General features: G+C 38.2%; 1 protein-coding gene across 4 annotated transcripts in view; it reads right to left on the bottom strand.

The window, feature by feature from the left end:
- The window catches only part of tasp1 (taspase, threonine aspartase, 1), a 51,312-nt gene that overhangs the window by 25,042 nt on the left and 1,669 nt on the right, over window positions 1-24,601 (bottom strand). For all 4 annotated transcript variants that reach the window (XM_036583849.1, XM_036583848.1, XM_036583851.1 and 1 more), the window contains exons 2-7: window positions 22,097-22,299; window positions 17,978-18,045; window positions 13,280-13,348; window positions 12,333-12,453; window positions 2,883-2,967; window positions 1,479-1,558 (exon numbers count right to left, since the gene is read on the bottom strand). In XM_036583849.1, the coding sequence (XP_036439742.1) occupies window positions 1,479-1,558; window positions 2,883-2,967; window positions 12,333-12,453; window positions 13,280-13,348; window positions 17,978-18,045; window positions 22,097-22,226 (553 nt within the window). In that variant the 5' untranslated portion in view covers window positions 22,227-22,299. The remainder of the gene's footprint in view (window positions 1-1,478; window positions 1,559-2,882; window positions 2,968-12,332; window positions 12,454-13,279; window positions 13,349-17,977; window positions 18,046-22,096; window positions 22,300-24,601) is intronic.

The raw sequence follows: 24,601 nt of genomic DNA, 5'->3' as shown, positions 1-24,601 counted from the left end.
TTTATGAACTGTGCCCACGGATTTGTAAACTGTACTCTTGGTTAGCAAAACTGTACTGACGGATTTGTAAACTGTACTGTACTGAAATGACACTCATGCACGTGATTTCAACGTCGATTGTTCACTGGGCTGTAAATATCCAGCAATTTTTGCATAGTCAGAGTTTAATGTTATTCCTTTTAACATGCAATGTGCTCTCCGAGCTGACACTCCATTCAGTCGTCGCTGGCCGTGGAGTGGCATAATAGAGACAAAAACGAGATTATTTTTGCCTCGTTTTAAACAAGCGCATTCACATAATACATTTCTACAAAACACTCCAATTAAGCAGTAAGGTTAAACTGTAATTTAATGAAATGTTAAAGCCTTTGAAAACAGTGTATGTGAAAGCTACAGCACAATATCCTACCTACTTTATGGTAATGTCTGCTTTATGTCACGTTAACGTTACTTGCTTATATTTATCTTTTCATCATGAAAGGTCGACACAGTTGTGTCGTCCAATTGCCTGCCCTCATTCAGAAATGTCACAAAATTCTCCAGTTTCTCAAAATATCTCATCAATGTGGCCTGTACCGTAGCTGTGGCTGGTAGCATGTGCTTTACACAGTGTACAAATCCGTCGGTACAGTTTTGCTAACCGAGAGTACAGTTTACAAATCTGTCGGTACAGTTTTGCCAAACGAGAGTACAGTTTACAAATCCGTGGGCACAGTTTATAAACTGAGAGTACGGATTACTAAACTGCGGGGGCAGATTTTCCTCCTCACAATTTTTTTTTCTCCTTAGTGTCCCCTATGGGGCTCCGTAGCCTAACCAAAAGGTAATAAATGGTTTTGCTTCCGATAGAAAAATCTGCTTAGACCCAGAGTCCCTAATGTGGGCATGATGTCAACTACAGAATGACACAAGACTTCTGAGGTCTACAGGCTATATGTTTGGCTGTTTACTATAAACTGTCTTTGAGAAAATGCAGTGTGCCATTAGCATTGTCATTAATTTGGGAATTTACAGCAAACAGTCTGCATTGCCACATAAAATGAAACTTCTTTTTGTCATTTTACATGTTTTAATGGAGCTGTACACCTGAAATCATGCCAATAAGGACACAGAGGTCTGAACCTCAGTAGTTTCATAAGGATTTTTTTTCCGTGTGTCAACATTCATGAGATTTAGTGTGGAAACTGATAATGCCTGTCATTGTATAAGGGCCAATTAAAATCATAACACATAACATCTTCAAAGCTCTGTCTCATTTTCCTCAGCCCTCCAATCACTGGTTAGCAACTACTGCTATCTGCCATAGCCCCAATCCTTCAGTTCTTCATCAGTGCCTGTCAAGTTTGCAACTAGCAAGAGAACATAAGGATTTTATGAGATACAGTGTGGAAACAGCAATGACACTACCCAATCAGTAGTGACCCAATGTGCAGGTGCCAGGAACAGAAATATAGACAATGAATGTATAAAGTACTCACTGGTGGCCATCTTCTCTGAAGGACATGGAGGTATTCCGTGAGTGAGAGCCCATTGCTGTGCGCCTGTTCCCACTAAAAAGCTGACATAGACAGACAACATCAATCTATTTGCTTAGAAACAGGATGACTTTTTCAGTTCTTGAGTAACATTCACATGAAAGATCTCAAGTAGGCAGTACCAGGGCAAATGTGCCTTGCAGGACCACATGACAGGGCTGCTGTACAATTTTTAAAAATCAAATTAAATACCCTTTTATGACTTCAACAAAGTGAAAATAATATTATTTGATAAATGACTTCACCACTGACCAAAATGTAAAATGCAGGCTCTCCACTGCCCTGGTAGAGTATAGAGTTTACACACCTCATGGTTGATAAATAAGAGAACATATAACGTTAGACTTTAATAACTATCAAAAAGTTCTGACATATCCCCACATCCTACATGTCTTACAATGAACATATCCTGTCAAAGTCATTTCAGTTTGTTTTCCAAGGAGGTTGCCACCACAGTTTTTAGTTCTGAACTCTGTGTGCAGTGCGCAGTGCTCCAGTGCCCTGGATATTGAACACAAAACTAACCCCTGTAATTGTGACTGCAGATGCTCCCAGCAGACAACAAATGAAATTTTTATAAAATGGTTTTCAAACTAGACCTTGAAAAAGAAATAACAACTATAAAGGGAAAGTTTGTGAACAAACTTTTAATTGGCTTGACAAAGCCAGCTAAAAATGCTTCAAAAGTTAAAGCAGTTGCTATGGTATCCCAGGTGGTTGCCAAGATGTTGCTGGGTCATTGATATGGTATCCCAGGCTGTTTCTAGGCTGTGTAGTAAATTTTCAATATAGAATAAAAATACAAGGATTACAAAGAACAGTATATAAAATGAAATGTTTCATAATTACACAATTATATAAATTACATTAGAGAAATTTTGCAGAAAGTGCTGAAAGTTTTTCATGGAAATCCATCAGACCCTCAGTGAGTTGGTACTGCCTATCCCATACACTGTATATCATGTTTCCATTCCTAGATGTCCATGGCAGGGATCTCTTAGTAAACAGCAAACATTTGGAAACAGATTACATTTTAATTTTATTGCAGAGATGTGTTGGACGCTTGTATAAACATTATTAATCTTGCTGAAATATTTGTAAAAATGATTTGCCAAAAACCGAAACATGCCTAGTATCTGTCAAAACAAGTGCCATATTAAGGGCCACATTTTTACCAATCCTAATTTGCTTTAGTGAAACAAGCACCTGATCTCTAAAACAAATGAACGACTGGTTTAAAAAAGGCAGAGAAAAAGCCTTTAAACAAAAAAACTGACAACACCTAACAAACACAAATACACCAAAAGCAAGATAGTTAATTATTTAATAACCAATGGGTTGGCTCACCAGGGAGGGATCCTGCCAGCTGAAAGCTTCCCTTTTTGTGCTTCACTCAGTAGTCTTCTGGCCACCAACACTGGGTTCTTGATTCCTGAAGAGAAGATGCAGTGCTTGCACATAAGTCTAATAAGGTTCCTAAGAACATGCATACATTAGAATTTTCCCCAGATGGTCTTTGGTACACTCTTAAAAAAGATAGTTCTTCAAAGGTTCTTTAGTAAAGAAAACTGTTGTGTATAGAACCATGAACACTCAAAGAACACTTTGCATGATTGAAGGCTTTGTTTTGCATCTTTACAGGGTTCTTCCGATTGATAGAAAAATGTGCTGTAGATGGTTCTATATAGAACCTTTTTGGAAAGGGTTCTATATAGTGCCAAAAAGTGTTATTTTATTGTTACAGGCTTGACATCGTAACAATAGAAGAACCTTTTATATGAATATATATGTGAACCTAGGTATGAGTATATGAATGCACAGAAGGCAGCAGGCCCTGATAGAGTACCTGGTTGTGTGCAAAAAGCCTGTGCTAAACATCTGGCTGGGGTCTTTACATCTGTCGCTGGCCCAGGCAGTTCTCCCAACTAGCTTCAAGACTGCCACCATTGTGCCAGTGCCAAAGCATTCGACTGCTTCAGCTCTGAATGACTTCTGCCCTGTCGCACTCACCTCCATCATCTCCAAGTGATGAGAGATGATGGAGGTGAGTGCGTTAAAGACTTCAAATGTGAAAGAACTAGTCTTTAATGCACTCACCTCCATCATCTCCAAGTGCATTAAAGACTAGTTCTTTCACATTTGAAGTCCTGTCTGCCTGTTACACTGGACCCACACCAGTTTGCCTACCGCTGCAACAGCTAAACAGAGGACACCACTTCCACAGCACTCCACACTGTACTAACCCACCTGGACTGTCAAAATTCATATGTCAGAATGCTGTTCATTGACTTCAGTTCAGCATTTAACACAGTGATCCCCTCCAAGCTGATCTTAAAGCTTGTCCAGCTTGGTATCAGCACATCTCTGTGCAACTGGATTCTGGACTTCCTGACTGAGTTAGACAAACTCTTCTCCTCCCCCATCACCCTGAATACCTGCATGCCACAAGGCTGTGTGCTCAGCCCTCTTTTGTACTCCCTGTTCACCCATGACTTTGTTCCTGTTTATGGCTCTAACTCCAGAATCAAGTTCGCGGATGACACCATGGTGTTATGTCTGATCAGAGGTGACGATAAGACGGCCTACAGGGACGAGGACCCGCACCTGACGGCATGGTGTGAGGACAACAACCTGGCACTCAACACCCAGAAAACCAAGGAGATCACAGTGGACTTCAGGAGGGGTAGGAGCCAGGCACACTTATTATTAATTATTAAACCATACTGGCAAGTCTGAGTGCCATTACTTAATAACTGGATGCAGTAACTATGTAAATATGTACAGTACTCTGTAAAAGACAATGTACAAACAGTGTAAAACACGCCTATAGTAGACCTTTGTCTGATCTCTCGTTGTCACAGTCTGAGTTAATGTTAGTCCAGGTTGGTATTGAGGAAGTCTCTTAGAGTAATGACAGCCCTTAGCCTTGCTTTAGCCTTTAGTAAAGCAGCCTGTGCGTCCACTAACCTCCATCGGTCAGCTGTATTATACAGCGGCATGGTCTCACAGCCTTTGCTAAGAATCCATGGCTCAACCGCTGCTGCATTACAGTACTTTTTACTGAACTCCAGTAGAGTCTGATGCTCAGAGATGTAGCACATGTGTACGGAACACATGGAAAACAACCAAATTTCTCAAGTCGTTCACAAATGACCAAAGACTAAAATCAACATCGTAAATAAGCCCTGGAAAAAATGTAGCCTGCATCACATACATATAAAAAGTTTCTGCAACAGCAATTTCAAGTCTCCACAAAGACACCAAAGACTAGTCAAAAGTGCACAATAAATTCAACAGGGAAAATAACATGCAGATAAACATGCAAATAAAAACAATAAAAAAAAAGTACAAGAGCTACTGATGGCAGGACAGTGCAAAAAGACAGAGCAGATTACAGAGTACACAGTCTTTAAAAGGACTCAAACGCCTAAGAGAATAAAAACGTTTTTAAATTAAAAATATCTATTGTGGGAGATGCCTTTATGAAAAATGAGACACTGTAGTGTGCATTAAGAAAGTGTCTTCTCTTTTTAAATAGCACACCAATGCTTAGAAACCCTATATTTCAGGCTCTTGTACTTCCAACATAAAACCAAGACAGTTGATATAGCACAAATGTATTACATTTGAGGAAAGTTTTGATGTCATAGACCAGGGATGCACAGTTGGTGATTTACCTGTTCTAACTCACCTGATTACTCATTTGTTATTGCCAGGCTTAGTGAGTGTGCCTGACCACGAAAACTTCCAAACTGTACTGGATACTGGCCCCCAGCACCGGAGTTGTGCACCCCCGTCATAGATGTCTTTACTCTAGCTCAAAGAATTATTTACATTCTTTTGTATTGTCTCAATGGTTGCAAGAGCCACATCTACGTGCAACTGTTCTTGACTGATGAAGCCGGATTTTGTTGTAAACAGCGGCTTTGCACTAGTAAGTCTCATAGTGTCGGGTCCCATACGAAACTGACCTTGGGAGGACTCGAAGAAAACTCCCTTAGTAGGGGCTCAATCGTTCAAACGTTCTTAATAATATTTTAAATATTGAGATTAGTTGCTTATAGAATGACCGAATGAAGCTAAAACGTTAACTGTGTATAAAATATAAAGAATAATATTTCACATAAAATGGGTAACTGGTTTCATGTTCATAATAACAAACACAATATAGCAAGTCTTGACAGAAACATACAGGATGCAAAACCGTTATGTAAAATTACAGGGACGCTGTGCAAAATGTAAATAAAAACAAAATGCAATGATGTGCAAATCATTTAAACCCTATATTTAATTGGAAATAAACTGAGAAATGTTAGCGTTTTTTGAAAATTATATTTTGAATTTGATGCCAGCAACATGTTTCAAAGACAGAGGCAACAAAAGGCAGGTTAAATTGTGCAATGCTGAAAAAAAAAAAAACACCTGGTGGAACAGGTAAGTAACATGATTGGGTATAAAAAGAGCATAGTGATGAGGCAGAGAGGCAGGATCTTCCAGAATCTACGGTATCATTATCAGTATCATTAAAAGCTTCAGAGAACTGGGAGAAATCTCTGTATGTAAAGGATAAGTCTGAAAACCAATATTGTATTTCTTTGGGCCCTCAGGCGGCACTGCATTAAAAACAGACACAATTCTCTAGCGGAAATCACTGCATGAGCTCAGGAACACTTTTGAAACCACTGTCTGTGAACACAGTTCATTGCTGCATTCATAAATGCAAGTTACAATTCTACCATGCAAAGAAGAAACCACATATAAACAGTATCCAGAAATTCAAATTACAAAATACATCTGCAGAGCTGACTAACGTGCATCCATCAAATGAAAGATCAGAGTGCAAAAAAGCACAAAGAAAAGCAATGTTCATTCAGCAGTTCAGATGCAACTTCACTTTTTGAGCATGTAGGAAGCACTGCAGTGAGAATACAGATCAACATCAATTCAAGCTCAATTTGTAAATGTAATCATAGAGATTTAATAAAATAAAACTTTTAACATCATTTACTGGATTTATCACATTTGGAATCAGCTAACTAACTCTTCAAAAATGCCTCATAGGCACCACACTGTAACGGCTGCACCATTTAAGGTGGAATGGAAAATCAAAATACGAAGTAAATCTCAGCTTCATGGTGAGATAGGCATTGATACAACCACTACTGATCACCAAACCTAACCTTTCAAAAAGTGCTGTTTTCCAGCTAAAAGTGATGAGGTGAAGTAAGTTATGCTATGAATAGGCTAGTAACATTAGCTGTCAGATGATCAGCATTTACTTCGCTGTTTATCCTTTAGACTTTAGATTGACTGCCTCGTCATTGTAAACTAATGTAATATCTGATCTAATGTGGATTTTTGTGGGGGTTAATATTGTACAGTACAATAATACTGTTATGAGTTTGCTAACTATCAACGCAAGCAGTGTTTGCTAAAAGACTACCTACAGTAGAATATACCAGTGGCTGAATGAAATACGCCAAAACTGAGTGAAATGCTCCAGTGACAACATGAAATATCCTAATATCTTCATTAAATCAAAGATTGTATAAAACTATGTAGTTAAACATGCCAGTGGCTGATTAAATAATGTTCCATCTGCCAGTAGCTGAGTGAAATATATCAGTAAGATAAGTTAAATCTGCCAGTGGCTGAGCAGAATAATAATTTGTAAAGTGTATATGGGCTTCGAGTGACTCTGTAATTTGAGCAATTCTGCAAAAGAACAGGCAATTAGGCCACAGACCAGCTAGGAAAAGTGTGTGAATGAAAGAGAAGATAATGTCTGCATGTCCAGATCACCACTCCCCTTGTCATATTAATTTTATAATCATATAGTTGTTTGACAAACCTGAAAAAATGCAATAAAATGGCAACCTCTTTAAGCTCTCGCAGTGAATGTGAGTATCTACAGCATGTGCATAAAGAACATTTTTTTTTCCTATCCGAATATACTGTTTCAGTCGGAAGTATATCATGTTAAGAAAGAAAATTATAACCTGATTTCCAATTCACGGTGACTTTAACCACAGAATGGACCAGATATTTCATTGCTGTTTCCAGTCAGGTAATCAGCATTCACAACCTGCTACAATGATGACACAAGCGCCACAGTCAGCAGAAGATAAAATGCATTGATGCGGCTTCCTTGTGACCCAGATATCCCCACAATATGGTCCACAGTTTGAAAATCACTGTAGTAAATATTTTTTATATAAATATTCATTTATTGAGTGTATGTATTAGAAGTGATACTGTCACTGTTTTGGAAATAAATGTAGGGAGGACTCTTACATGAATTTAAAGATTAGAAATGTATAAACATGGTTTAATTATGCATTAAATTGGCAAAACATACCATTAGCGCTAGAGAAACATTAACTATAAACAGTTATCTAACTCTGAACATCAACCATTTCATGGAGGCATAAATCCTTTCACGAAACAGCATTGCAGAAACACAAATCCCATTTCCAAAAAGTTGGAAGGCAGTGCAAAACGTAAAATAGAAACAATATTCAATAATATGCAAATCATTTAAACCCTATATTTCATTGAAAATATTACAAAGACAACAGATCAAGAGTTGAAACTGAGAAATGTTACTGTTTTTTGAAAAATATATGCCCACTTTGAATTTGAAGCCAACAACATGTTCCAAAAAAGTTGGGACGGGGGCACATTTTCCACTGTGTTTCATCACCTCTTCTTTTAACAACACTCTGTAAGTGTTTGGGAACTGAGGAGACCAGCTGCTGTTGTTTTGAAAGTGAAATGTTTTCCCATTTTTGCTTAACATAGGATTTTAGCTGCTCCATAGTTTAGGGTCTCCTTTGTCATGTTTTTCATTTTCTAATGTGCCAAAAGTTCAGCGGTGACAGGTCTGGACTGCAGGCAGGCCGGTTTAGCGCCCGGACTCTTTTAGTACAGAGCCACGCTGTTGTAATACATGTACATCGTGGTTTGACATTGTCTTGCTGAAATAAGCAAGGACTTCCTTGAAAAAGACGTAGCATATGTTGCCAAAACATGTATATATCGTTCAGCATTAATGGTGCCTTCACAGATGTGCACGTCACCCATGCCATGTGCACTAATGAACCCCTATACCATCATGAATACTGGCTTGTGAACTGTGCACTGATAACAAGCTGAGTGGTCTTTAGCCCGGACGACACAGTGTCCATGATTTCCAAAAAGAATTTCAAATGTTGATTCATCAGACCACAGGACACTTTTCCACTTCCCCTCAGTCCATTTTAAATGAGCTCAGGCCCCAAGAAGGTGGCAGATTTTCTGGATCCTGTTTATATATGCTTCTTTGCAATTAAGAGATTTAATTAGCAGCGCCGAACTGTTTTCAAGTTTTTCTGAGCCCATGCAGTGATTTCCACTACAGAATCATGTCTGTTTTTAATGCAGTGCCGTCTGAGGTCCCAAAGATCACGGCCTTGTCCCTTGCATACAGAGATTTCTTTGCTATTTTATGTTGAGAAATGTTATTCTGGAATTGTTGCACTATTTGATCATGCAGTCTTGGCGAACCCGTCCTCATCATTACTTCTGAAAGACTCAGCCTCTCTGGGATGCTTTTTTCTACCCACTCATGTTGCCAATTAACCACCAGGTGTTTTGTTAAGCATTACACAACTTTACCAGCCTTTTGTTGCCCCTGTCCCAACTTTTTTGGAACACGTTGCTGGCATCAAATTCAAAATGGGCATATATTTTTCAAAAAACAATAAAATTTCTTAGTTTCAACAGTTGATATGTTGTCTTTGTACTATTTTCAATTACATAAAGGGTTTAAATGATTTGCACATCATTGCATTTTGTTTTTATTTAGATTTTTCACAGTGTCCCAACTTGGGGTTGTACTTTGGAGGACTTGTCTCACCACTCCTGACAAAGGTTATAGATTTTGAAACTAAACATATGCTGAGAAGCGAGATGAAGTGCTAATAGGGTATACAAGCATGTTCTCTTATTTCCAAAAAGAAGCAATGGACAATGCACAACTATGTCCAGGACTGACAGCCTAATAAGCTATCAGCTACCTTCCATGGGGGTGGCACCTGTGGTGGAAAATCTAATTCCTGCAGGAACATTTGCCACCACAGCCTCCAGCGACACCAGTGAACAGTGCCCCCTTGTAGAGCATCTTTAGCCTGTTAATAGTGAGTGAGTGAGTGACAAATCAGATCTATAAGGTGCTTTGCATGTAAAAATGTAAATATCTCAGTGACCATGACATTTTAAAACAAGGATTGGAAAAATGGAAATGCTCAGAATACACTAAACATTACATACATAGTTCGTAACACTTTGGAAATTATCTGGATTTCTGCATGAACGACTTCTAAAATGGGATCCAATCTTCACTTAAGTCATAATAATAAGTAAAGACAGTCCTAGGATCTGTTTCTATTTGTAAGCAAAATATGTAAATAAAACTTTTACATACAAGAAAAATTGTATGGGTAAAATGTAAAAAAAACAAAAAAAAGATTAACATTTTATGACATCCATTTGGTGGTAATACCACAAGAGGCTGTGTGTTACCTTAGTGTTCCTACAGCACAAGAGTGAGTAAAACCACTGTAACATAAAACCGAGTGGCCTGCTGTTTTTTAAAGCTGCAAAAAATTGTATAATTGATGTGTGTGATCATATTTCTATATATCAAGTATTTTACAGTAGCTTTGAACATGTCTTAGCCTGTTTTAATAATTAATAATTCAGAGCACCCGCATGTGTCCAAACAGTGTCAGAAATTCATCTGTACCAAAGGTATGTGGAGAAGAGACAGTAGTTCCTTCTGTGTTTGGCCCATATGGACGCCCCTGATACACTTTTCATTCATACTTCACCTGAACCACACCACAGTTTGTTTGGAAGGGATCAAGGGGTCTCGGTCCACACAAAAGTTCACATGACAGTCTTCTCATTCCCTAATGAACTGCATCAACAGAGCTATCTCAGAAGGCTTTGTTTTAATTGAACCAAACTTGCCAAGGGTGAACATGTACAAATCCAATTCCAAAAAAGTTGTGACCATATGTGAAATGCAAATAAAATCAGCAAATAGTCCAACTGTTTAAGAACAACATTCTGCTGCGAGTGTATGCAAGGATTTCAGGTATTTCTACCTCTATGGTGCATACTAGCAAAAGACTGAAGAAATGCAGAGAAATGTCTGTGTGTAAAAAGCAAGGCCTGCCTCGTGATGCTACAGCCATCCGTGGCCAAGAGTCCAAGAGAGCACAGTTGGCCTTGCTGAGTGGGTAGGATGGTCCTCCCTCTCCCCCATCACTGAGCGCAGCGCAGGTGTCTGTTAGCTAATGTAACAGAATTGGTGGTTAGCGTTAGACTGGCCAGTCTGTCTACTGTTGAAAACATTGACACATTATGAAGAGCAAAAAGCCCTGTACTGTGGCACAGCTGAAGACTTGTATAAATGAAGAATGTCAAAAAAGTCTGCTTTCAAAACTGGATCAGTTGTTTCAGTCTCCAACTGTTTCTGTCACAACTTTTTTGGAACATGTTGTAGGCATCAAATTTGGAATTGGCATATATTTACAGAAAACAATGAATTTCATAAGGTAAAATATCGAGTACTGTGTTTTTCAATTGAATACAGGTCAAACAGAATTTACTAACCACTGCTTTTTGTTTTATTGGCATTTCACATACTGTCCCAACTTTTTTGGAACTGGGTTTGTACTTATTTAAAAGACATCACAAAGGTTTAGTGAGCAAATGGTTGTCAATCAAGAAAACACTGATGGAAGCAGTGAGAACCTCTGTGATCATGACTTCTTGAAAAGAGACAAATTGGAGTCAGGTGTTCTATTCAGGCGTGATTTTGGCCTGTCCTGCCATAAGGAATAAACACACACTTAAAGTTACCAAGTAATCTGTTTTTCACAACATGATTCTATTTAAATTGAACGTCATAAATTGACATTTTCTTGGTCACCAGAAGAAAAGCTGTTGAAGCTCACAAAACTGGAAACAGTTAAGACAATCCTCCATCAGTTCATTGTCATGCATGTTTACAAAGTAAAGAAATTTAGCACTATTGCTGCTCTCTCTAGGAAAGGGTGTTCTACAAAGACCCACTACGGAACAGTGCAGAATCCTACAAAACAGTAAAAAGGACCCTCAGATGAGTGCTAATGGTCTGCAAATTCTAAGGTTAATACCTGAATAATAAACTTGTAGATTACAGACTTAAACCATACGATCACAGTAAACCGTTCTGCATGTTATTGGTTTAAAAACACTGTCTTTATTTTTTTATTTTGACTTAGGTGAAGGTAAGACCACATTTTAGAGTTGTTCATGCAGAAATCCAGACAGATACAAAATACACACAAACTTTTTAGCACAATTTTGTCATACATTGCCTAAAATCAGGAACGCATATCTATACAGTGGGGAAGTAAAAAAGCAACATTATAACTTTGAAATAATGAATTATCATTTATGAATTTAGTTAATCTGCAATGACTGCAAGCACTGAGGAGGTATAATAGACTATATAATAACTGTACTAAAATCATGTGTTTAAATATCAAACGGATAAAGTGGGAAAATATATAAAACAACACACCCTAAATGCTTGATGAAAATTTGATGATGTATTCTAATGTCAACTTTCCACTTTTTAAGGCAGCAGAAAACAGGTTTACTTTCTTCTGTTTCTCATATAGATTAGTCTGTGCTACATATGTCTAGTCATGCACTTCCATGTCCAAACAGAGTATATACTAAAAGTGGCATTAACGAACCCACCACTTAAAGCTCCAACTGCTCCATAATCTAATGACTTCCCATCCATTATGCTCGCATCACACTCAATATCCCCAGACAGGTTAAGGTTGGAGCCTGTACCAGCGTTGGTGAACGGTGAATCCTGCAAACAACAAACAACACTAAGGATGTCTGTATAGTTGTCCAAAACACACTAAATTTCATCTTTCTAGCTGAATTATCTTTCAACTCTTGCAGAGCCGTTATGTGCGACGAAGTATCAAGGTCATGATTTGTAAATGTTTAATGTTTCAAGGTCCGATAAGGAATAAATTTAACTTTCACTTGTCTCCTGACCTATATATCAATCCCAAGCACACGTTTGCTATCTGAAAACCATCATAGCTCCTCCATAGCCAAAATGACCAATACCAAGATATACTGGCAAACAAATTGTCTGAATCAAAATTTAGCCCAAATATTTTGTTCTATGCATATTTATTCATTTTATTTCAAATTTCGTTCTTCAATTTCTGAACTAAAAACTTTGTTTTGTACTGCAAGCAACAAAGTTCATTATTTTGTGTGAGTTAGGACTGTTACACTTTATTTCCTGTTAGTACACTCCACACCTCTGCCCATTAGAATATATTCATTTTCTTTAGTATTTAATTGCACTATAATAGAAAATTGGACTCACTGTACCTTTAGTCAACGATTACAAATTTCAAAGTATTTTCTCCTATATCATTTTCATTTATGAAGCTAAATGGTACTGTGTGATAATTGTGACAATGAACAGAAAACAGGGACCAAAAATGGATTCACTGTCAAGTGAAAAGAAAACAATAGTAACATTTCTCATCTGTGGTAAGATCCAAACAAAAACTACTTAACATCTATTAAAACACATTCTGCTTACTTTTGACTGATCACTAAAGGTATTTTGTAATCCAAATTTGCTAAGTTAAAATTCAGAGAGGCTTTACCTCTAGCTCTGTAAGAGCTGCAGTCACTGCTTCCAGGGCCATGGCTCCAGCTCTCAGCCTGTCCACAGCCTGCAAAACAAGAGGCAGCGTAAAACAAAGGGGAAACATATTTCATGGAAAAGTCGAAGGTCAGAGACCCAAAACAAGTCAAGTATGAACTGTTTATAATTGTGGTTGGATGTCAATATCGTCCATTGATTCTTTTTAGGAATCATGAGTAGGTGGTTTAGTTCAACTAGAACCAAACTATTTTGCACATAATTTCTTCTTCTCTGTACTATAAAAGACAGATACTTCTATATGAAATGTTTGGTTAGCTTTTGTTCAGTGTGCATTATTTTCAGGTAAATCTTTAGCTTCAAACTGCAACAAATTGCTAGACTACTGTTGTTACTAGAGTATATTAGCTAGGGATAAAGCAAAAGGATTCAGTTTTGAAAGCCCTTTAAAGGAAAATAGTGCTCCAACAATGCCACTGTTCAGGTGCTCAGTGCGTTCAGACAACATTTGTAAATATGTCAGAGGCAATGGAGACAATACCAGCACACAAAAGAACACTTGTCCCATCTGTAATCTCTTCAGTTTCAAGTGTCAAGTAAAGACAATGCATCACTATGACCTACTTTATAACATACAATAACTGTGATAATATCCACTGAACTTTCTGCATTATTCCATTCTCTGCTTTATCTGTCTTGTGATATTAGAGCAATAAGCCAATATGACTCCCAGTCTTACTGGGGTTTTGCACAACACAAACACGGTGAAATCCCCGCAACAGGGTTTGTTTTAATCTAACCAAACCCGCCAAGTCTGAATGCACCATACATGTTACTTTCCACCTTATCTTTATTACAGCTTCCTTTCTATATTGGGGGATTTGCTTTCAGTTTCTCAAAAAATCTGCAATAAGCTACAAGAGGCCGTTGTTCTAACAAATAGTGGCTAAATAGTGAGGCTGAATCTCAAATGGCTTCCCCCTCCCTACATAGTGCACTACATAAGATTTAATACTGGCTCCTACATCCCAAAGTGCATAATATAGCTAATAAATAGCCACTTGGGATTCAGCCACATTTATACTTGACAAATAGTGCACTATTTTGTTGTAGAGGGAATTTAAAAACTGCCCTAGCTCACTATAAAAGAGAGTATGCAGCCATTTTTTATTCAGCTGGGTTTGATGCTACAAACGTCAGATCTAACTGAAACACAGATATTTGAAATGTGTAAGCCATTCCAGTGACATTGTTTTGTCTTATATAGTGCCATTTTACAGTGAGTCATATTGTAAGCACTTTAATTCACGCCTGTGATATTAATGATGGGGTAGTTTATCATGTTTGCTATCTTTTAGCCTGTTCTGTTAAGAAGTTCTATTTAGTTTACTATTTATTTGTTCTATTTAGGAAAATAAGTTGTCAGCCTGTCATTTTAAACAAAAATCAGTTCATACTTCATCAGTACACTCAGTGGTTCATGCAAGTACCATTAAAGTCAAAGATTATTCCATTAACAGCACAATGATTTTTCATGACTAACTAAAAATGGAGAACTTTAAACCATGCATACTGCATGTAAATCTTTTAGAATTTTTTATTTTTTTTTATTCTTTAGATTTTTTTTTTTGGAAGAAGAAATTTCATAGTAGATTTACTTCAATGTTTAGGGTCAATACAAAGTCATCAGCCAGCTTCTACTGAGCTTCAGCTGGCAGACAGTCACCCTGACATGATCCTCTAGGATACTTTGATAATCAAGGGAATTCATCTTTTTTTGGGAATTTATCAGTCCAGGCCCAAAAGCAGCCCCAAATCATGATGCTCCCTCCATCACTGGGATGTTTTCAGGTTGGTACGCAGTGCCTTTTTTAACACTATACATAGTGCTATCTGTTCTTCCCAAACAATATAAACAATTCAATCTTAGTTTTATAAGTCAACAAAGGCATGCCTCAACCTTTTGGGTTGGGAACCAGTGGCGGAGGCACATGGACACTATGCCAGTTCAATGTTTTTTTGAACGGGAGACTCATTACTCCAGACTTACTCCAGACTTACTCCCTGAAATACACTTAGATTTTGTTGAAGTCATTAGTCTAGAGGTTTACATAACTTTTTCCAACCTACACCGTGAATGTCTGAATGATATATTTAGTGTTGACAAGAGCACTACATTATTTTTTGGTGTTATTAGTTTCAACAGAACAGGTCATGTTTTAAGATGACTTTATTAGACATGTCCATGCTTATTTCAGCATGACCGCACCAAGCTACATTCTGCATGTGTTACAGCATGGCAGCATAATCAGAACGCTTGCATGTTCTAGACTGGCCTGCCTGCAGTCCTGACCAGTCTCCCATGGAAAATGTGTGGTGCATTATGAAGTGCAAATTGCGACAAAATGACAGAATGTGCCTTGAGGCGAGGGCAACAAGCATTAGCAATTAGTCACTCCATTATAGTTTGAAATCAGTTGCATTTTTGTAGCTGCTACAAACAACATTTATAAACCAGTATATCAAAATACACACTTTTAAAGATGTCTGAGAAGACACAATTGTCCTATATTTAAAATGCAAATTACTTAGTAAGATTTTACAGTAGGCTATTTAGGTCTTTTATTTAAGGTTTTTAGTTAACAATTAAATGCTCTACATTAGTCAGGTTCAGGGTAGCATACAGAAATAAAGATTAGATTTGGCATAGGTACTGCACTGACTAGTCAAGAAATCCAATAACTCTTCTATTTACTGTTTGAGCATTTCTATATTGTGGATACAGCTTCTAATGATGGCTAACGTGTATAAAATCAAGCACATGTGGTTCTTTTCTTTATTTCTTCACATACACATACATACACATACATACATACATACATACATACATACATACATATATATACACACACACACACACATACACACAACCCCATTTCCAAAAAAGTTGGGCAGAATGTAAATGAAAACAGAATGCAATGATATGAAAATCATGTAAACCATAATTTTAAAGAAAAATACTACAAAGACAACATATCAAATGTTGAAACTGAGAAATTTTAGTGTTTTTTGAAAAATATATGCCCATTTTGAATTTGATGCCAACAACACGTTCCAAAAAAGTTGGGACAGGGGCAACAAAAGGCTGATAAAGCTAAGTAATTCTTTGTAATTCTTTGTATTTCTGTGTAATGCCTTGTCTTTGTACTATTTTCAATGAAACACATTTTTCCACAGCGTCCCAACTTTTTTGGAAATGGGTATATATATATGTATGTATCCAGTATCTCACAAAAGTGAGTACACCCCTCACATTTCTGCAAATATTTTATTATATCTTTTCATGGGACAACACTATAGAAAATAAGTAGTCAGTGTACAGCTTGTATAGCAGTATAGATTTACTGTCCTCTGAAAATAACTCAACACACAGCCATTAATGTCTAAATAGCTGGCAACACAAGTGAGTACACCTCACAGTGACACATCCAAATTGTGCTCAAAGTGTCAATATTTTGTGTGACCACCATTATTATCTTGCACTGCCTTAACCCTCTTGGGCATGGAATTCACCAGAGCTGCACAGGTTGCTACTGGAATCCTCTTCCACTCCTCCAATGTTAGACACCTTGCGCTCCTCCACCTTCCACTTGAGGATGCCCCACAGGTGCTCAGTTGTCATCTTGGAGGTGTGTTTGGGGTTGTTATCATGTTGGAAAACTGCCATGCGGTGCAGTTCCCGAAGGAAGGGGATCATGCTCTGCTTCAGAATGTCACAGTACATGTTGGAATTCATGTTTCCCTCAATGCAGCTCCCCAGACCACGATGCTACCACCACCATGCTTGACTGTAGGCAAGAGACAGCTGTCTTGGTACACCTCACCAAGGCGCCGCCACACATGCTGGACACCATCTGAGCCAAACAAGTTTATCTTGGTCTCGTCAGACAACAGGACATGCTTCCAGTAATCCATGTTCTTGGACTGTTTGTCTTCAGCAAACTTTTTGTGGGCTTTCTTGTGCATCAGCTTCAGAAGAGGCTTCCTTCTGGGACGACGGCCATGCAGAACGAGTTGATGCATTGTGTGGCATACAGTCTGAGCACTGACAGGCTGACCTCCCACTTCTTCAACCTCTGCAGCAATGCTGGCGGCACTCATGCGTCTATTTTTTGAAGCCAACCTCTGGATATGACGCTGAACACGTGGACTCAACTTCTTTGGTCAACCATGGCAAGGCCTGTTCCGAGTGGAACCTGTCCTGGAAAACTCTAATGAGTCACATGACACCAGGGAGGGGCAACGACACAATTGGGCACAATTGGGCACAATTTGGACATGTTCACTGTGAGGTGTTCTCACTTGTGTTGCCAGCTATTTAGACATTAATGGCTGTGTGCTGAATTATTTATTATATTTATTTATACTGCTATACAAGCTGTACACTGACTACTTTAAGTTATATCCAAGTTTCATTTCTATAGTGTTGTCCCATGAAAAGATATAATAAAATATTTGCAGAAATGTGAGGGGTCTACTCACTTTTCTGAGATACTGTGTGTGTGTGTGTATATATATATATATATATATATATATATATATACACACACACACACACATACATATATAGACATACATACATACACACACACACCGACACCAGAATGCAAGCAGTGAAAAGAAATTCAAATGTACTCACTTTCTGACAAGCTCTCTTGCACACATGTTTATACTCCTTGGCTTTGGATTCCGAATGATACCCTGCTCCTAGATAAAAGGGGGGAAAAAAATCATTAATGCTATTTTTACCATCTAGAAGTGTGCAATTCATGACTAAAACATGGAACAGACCAGTGACCTCTGTCAGCAGCATATGTAATGAAGTACATAAGCATGTGTGGCGTGTTAGCGTGTGTTGTGCTGGTACGAGTGGATCAGACACAGCAGTGCTGCTGGAGTTTTAAACACCTCAGTCTCACTGCTGGACTAAAAATAGTCCACCAACCAACAGCCAACAGCATCCTGTGGGCAGAGACCTGTGACCACTGATTAAGGACTAGAGGATGACTGACACAAACTGTGCAGCAACAGATGAGCTACTGCCACTGACTTAGATCTACAAGGTGGACCAACAAGGTAGGAAAGTGTAACACAGTGGACAGTGAAAGGACACAGTGTTTAAAAACTCCAGAAGCACTACTGTGTCTGAAACAATTGTAACAGCGCAACACACACTAACATGCCACCACCACGTCAGTGTCACTGCAATTAAAGAATGATCCACCACCTAAAAAAAAAATGCTCTGTGGTGGTCCTGTGGGGGTCCTGACCTTTGAATAACAGGGTAAAAGGAGGCTAATATAGTATGCTGATGGACTACAAAAACTTGTATCTCCAATTTGAAACTTTTAATCACCCTTTGTCTTGTGTTAAAAGTTTATGATGAATAGACCAATAGAAATGGTCCAAAATTACCTGGGGGAAAAAACCTTCTTACAGTAACTTTCATTATGAGTTAATGTTTTTTCCTTGTCCTGTAAAGTTACCATTTTGGAGATATGACATATGACAAAGTCCTCAGTAGCATGCTGTAGCCTCAGTTTTTGAAATGCTGAAAAAAAAATCCAACAACAGTCCCACAAAGCACAGTATAACTTAAAAAATATATATATAATTAATTTGCCTTGGATGATCAACCGTTCTCATTTCAGTGCATCACTACTAAAAACTTCCAGGCAAATGAACACAAACACAACACTTAATTAACACAGCCAGCGCAATATAAGAAACAAGAGACAAAAAATGATTTAGCTACTATTTAGACTTATGAAACATTCATTTTCAGCTACAGGGAGGAGCTCATCTTGAGCTCTGTGCCACATGTTTCTTAGAAACCGTGTAATATTAGAAAAAATACCTGATAATTTCACTGACCATATTGTATGATTTTTAACTTGTAGTGAGCATAACGTCTTAGCTACATGCAGTGCGTCAACGGCTGTGATGTACATGGTACAAGGACTACAGCATGCATAAAGCAGCAAAGTAATAAGTAGCTTTCGCAATGCAGAAATTGTGCTTTTAACAGTCGTTTGGGGAAAAAAATCGTAAAATCATTATTTAGGCAAAATCTTGATAAAGTATTATAGGGGTTCATTATAATTACTGTCTTATAGTGGTTCATTATAATAATCTCCTCCCAGTTATTTGCACTTTGAGAGTCAAACCCCAATAAATGCATATGCAATGAGGCAAAACCACATAATAGCAGCAAATGGCCTTATTTGATCTTATTATGAGCATGAAAGTAAACTATTCAGTAAATCACTACAGTCTTAACAGTCAACAGAATTAAGTTTCTCCTCCAAGTGCACTGTTTTGTTCTGATAGTGGTAGTTCAAAAAGGAAGCACTTTGTAGTTTTGATACTTCCGGGATTGTAGATGCATGAGAATGGCTAGACCTAACTAGTGAGCCACAACTAAGCTAGAGAGAAAATATTTGGGGTTGGGGGAGTGTTTGCTCTACAGCTAGCTCTGTTTTAATTAAGTAAATAGAAAAATAAACGACACGGGTCCACTGCCCATTTCTGACCAGTAAAAAGATGTTAGTTACCTGATTAGTTAGATCAGGTGTGTTCTCGATTCCAAAAAAAAGTTAGGACGCCGTGTAAAATGTAAATAATTGTAAATAAAAACAGAATGCAATGATTTGCAAATCTCACCGACCCATATTTTATTCCCTGTACACAAGGGACAAGGCCGACAGTCAATACTGGATGCTCGTGAGCTTCGGGCTCTCTGGGGGCACTGCATTGAAAACAGGCATTGTTCTGTACTGGAAATCACTGCACGGGCTCAGGAACACTTCCAGAAATCACTGTCTGTGAACACAGTTCGCTGTGCAATGCACAAACACAAGTTAAAGCTGTATCATGCAAAGAAAAAGCCATATGTCAACACAATCCAGAAACGCTGCTGTCTTCTCTGGGCCAAAGCTCATTTAAAACGGACTGAGGCTAAATAAAAAACTGTTCTGTGGTCAGTTGAATCAAAATTTGAAATTCTTTTTGGAAACCACGGACGCCGTGTCCTGTGCACTCAGGAGGAGAGGCACCATCCAGCTTGTTATCAGCGCACAGTTCAAAAGCCTGCATCCTGCATTACTGTCTATGGCGTGGGCAGCTTACACATCTGGAAAGGCACTATCAATGCTGAACAGTGTACAGAGGCTTTAGAACAACATATGCTCCCATCCAGACAATGTCTCTTTCAGGGATGGCCTTGGATATTTTAGCAAGACAACATTTCTCTCCCAAAACTACAGCAATTGGTCTCCTCACTTCCCAGATGTTTAGAGACTGTTGTTAAAGTAGGAGGGGATGCTACACAATGGTAGACATGGCCCTGTACCAACTTTTTTCAGATGCGTTGCTGCCATTAAGTTCTAAATGAGTTAATATTTTTCATGAAACGGTAAAATGTCTTACTTTCAACATCTGATATGTGTTATATGTTCTACTGTGAATGAAATATGCATCTATGAGATTGGCAAATCATTGGATTCTGTTTTTATTTACTTTTATTTACATTTTACACAGTGTCCCAACTTTTTTGGTTGTGTACATATACACACTTTATTATACATAGCCCCCCATTACTGAAGGTATAAGAGCTTTTTGCTTGACTGTAGCTTGACTGTCTGAGCTTGACTGTAGGCTTTTGGTAACCTGTGCCGTCTGCTTACTGTTTGTACACATGAGGATCAGAGTGATGTTAAAGAAAGTCAAAGGAAAGATTATAAAGCTGAGAAACACCGGTCACTTGAGGCTTACCAAAATCAACTGATCGGAACATTATTACGAAGAAAGAGAGAACTGGTGAGCTTAACTGGTGAACTACAAAAGGTACTAGTAGGCCAAGGAAGACCTCCACAGCTAACATTTCAATGAGAATTCTCACCATAATGCAGAAAAATCCCCATACACCTGTCTGACAAACCAAAAAACACTTCAGGAGGCAGGTGTGGATTTGTCAATGACTACTGTACCCAGAAGACTTCACAAACAGAAATACAGAGGCTGCACTGCAGGATGCAAACAACCAGTTAGCAACAGAAACAGGACAGCCAATCTAGTTTTCTAAAAAGCATTTTAAAAAGCCTGCAGGGGTCTGGAAAAAGGTCTTGTGGACAGATGAGACCAAGATTTACTTGTATCAGAGCAATGGTGAAAACAAAGTGTGGAGGCGAAATGGAAATGACCAAGATCCAAAGCATACCACCTCATCTGTAAAACATAGTGGTTGGTAGGCATTATGGCTTGGGCCTGGAAAGGGATTCTGAGATGTATAGAAACATCTTATCAGCTGAAGTTCCTGAAAATGCCTCCAAACTCTTTGGATAGTGCCTAATCCTATAGCAAGACAATGATCCCAAACATACTGCCCAGCAACAAAGGAGTTTTTCCAAAGCTAAAAACTAGAAAATGCTTGACTCGCCAAGTCAGTCACCATTTCCTAATCCCACTGAGCTTTCTTTTCATAAGCTGAGAAAAAAAAAAACAATTACAGGGACTAAACCCCAAAACAAGCAGAAACAAACATAATGGAGGGCACTGTCTGTTGATCATCTATTGCAACCCCACAATCCCATTTAACATTTCTGTGAAAATTTAGAAAGCACAGATAATACAGGAAGTTGAAATGAGAGAAGAGTGTACAAAAGGCTTCACTAAAGATGATCTCCCCTGACTGGACAATTCAAAATACAGATTTAATTAGAGCTAATTTAAAAATGTGTGCCTCTATTCAAACACAAACCTGCATGCACAAGCACAAACCCCACAGCTCTGTGCTCCCTGCTGGAGATAGTGCTGTTCTGCATAGTCCCTGAATACTGTAGTGGGAACACAGTCCCTGTGCAACCTGTTGAGTTTCTTAATTTCTCCATGACTTGGGTGAAGCAGCGGTCGCATCTTGGCCCATCAGTCACTCATAACGTAAACATATTGGTCCTCTGAGTCCTGGAAAAAAAATAAGACACAAGGATAAATAACATTGCATGACATAAAACACACATAGGGTAAAATCAGTGTCTAAAATGTAAATGTAGATGTGTAGAACATTTTAAAGTTTTAAACATAATGCAAGTCCTATACCAATGTAAGAAGTTCATGTGTTAAACACAAGGCACAATCCTATATGACCCGCAGAAGCATTTTAATTTTCTTTTAATATTAGCCCGTTTCACAATGCGCTGCACTACGTCCCCAGCATGCACTGCAACATACTGTGCACTCTGACTCTTCTTCCAACAACAGTCTATGGGACAGCAGTTACACCTCAATTCTACACAATTCTACACAATTCTATGCAAATCCACAACTGTCGTATCACCAACACACTAGCTGCATTTCAGCTGCAATTCAAACAATATAAACGCCTAATGTTAGCTCAGCAGCTCAGAAACTGAGCCCAAGTATCAATAACCTTGCTAGCTCCAGGGGAAATTAAAATTTAGAATATTTCAAGTTTTTATGTAATATTTCAAGGTCTACCACAAGTGCCGATATTTTACTGCTTAAGTTTTGCATATTTTGAATGAACTATGGTCAGTTCAGGTTACAGAACAACAGTAATCAAAACTAAAATAAAACCTTTTTTTCTCCGGCCAATGGATTTGTTAACATTTTTTAATATGGACCCTTTAGTGGTTGATTTTGACACTTCTGCACTAAAATGTTTCTTCTAGGGCAGTGCACAAACAACCCTTTTTGGCACCTTTGGTTTTAAGAGTGCAGCCTACTAGCCAGTCTAAATTATGAATGTCCTAAACAGCAACTTTAGGCCAACCTAACAAATGTTTAATGAGGAGCACCCTTGCAGTAATTATTCATCATAGTTACATTTTTTGCATTTTATTCACTCAACGCAGCATTAAGCTCCTTTATCTCAGTATACCTGACGTCCCGCTTTTGTTAAATTTTTGTTTGTAGTGTACTGTGCACTGAAACACGAAATAGAGTGCACCATAAGGCAGTGAAACAACATATACTTTATGGCCAAAAACATGTAGACACCCCTCCTAATTACTGGGTTCAGGTGTCTCAGCCACATCCACTGCTAACAGGTATATAAAACCAAGCACAGAGCCATGCAAACTTCGTAGACAAACACTGGCAGAAGAATGGGTCATACTAAGGAGCTCAGTGACTTTAAACGTGGCACTATCATAGGATCCCACAAGCCAGTTCATGAAATTTCTGCCCTGTTCAACTGTAAGTGATATTACTGTGAAATTAAAGGGCCTAGGAGCAACAACAGCTCAGCCAGGAAGTGGTAGACCACACAAACTGACAGAGCAAACACACTGCACTAGCTGGCAGTCTGATGGACGGATGCAAAGACTGCGTCCGGCATATACTGACGTGCTTAAAACTGTCTAGACCACTTTGTTCAGCTGAGGCAGGTCAAACTTCTATGCTCCCTCACAGCTCAGTTAGTGGAAGATGATTTTTATATATCTCCTAAACTCTGACATGGCATTCTAGAGTACAACAGCCTGACAGTTGTTTTTAAATAGATTAAAATAATGATATTATTAATATTATTTTTACCATCATAACCTAGTACTAATTTGATTACAACACTGTTTTTAAAAATGTTGGGATGCTGTGCAAAATATAAATCAATACATAATGAAATGATGTGCAAATCATTTAAACCGTATATTTAATTTACAATAGTAAAAAGACAACATATAAAATGTTGAAACTGAGAAATTGTATTACTTTTGAAAAATATATGCCCATTTAGTGTTTGATGTCAGCAAGACATTGTAAAAGAGTTGGGACAGGGGCATGTTCACCACTGTGTTGCATCTTCTTTTAACAACACTCTGTAAGCATTTGGGAACTGAGGAAACCAAATGCTGTTGTTTTGAAAGTAAAATTTTTCCCATTCTTCATTCACACACACTAAATGTTTTCAATGGGTGACAGGTCAGGACTGCAGGCAGGCCAGTTTAGCACCTGGACTCTCTTACTACGAAAGAATGCTGTTGTAATACATGCAGAATGTTGTTTAGCATTGTCTTGCTGAAATAAACAAGGCCTGAAAAAGATGTCATCTGGATTGCAGCTTATGTTGCTCCAAAACCTGTATATCGTTCAGTATTAATGGTGCCTTTATAGTTGCACAAGTCACACATCGCACGTGCACTAATGTCCCTTGTCCTTTGCAGCCCTCTGCATTCTCTGAATATTTTAATGATATCATATACTGTAGATGATGAAATCCCCAGGTTCTTTGCTATTTTACGTTGAG

Source organism: Colossoma macropomum, unplaced genomic scaffold, assembly GCF_904425465.1.
Source record: "Colossoma macropomum unplaced genomic scaffold, Colossoma_macropomum, whole genome shotgun sequence".
In the NCBI taxonomy this organism is placed as follows: domain Eukaryota; kingdom Metazoa; phylum Chordata; class Actinopteri; order Characiformes; family Serrasalmidae; genus Colossoma; species Colossoma macropomum.
Note: the sequence above shows the minus strand (reverse complement) of the source record. Positions and strands in the feature narration are given on the sequence as shown.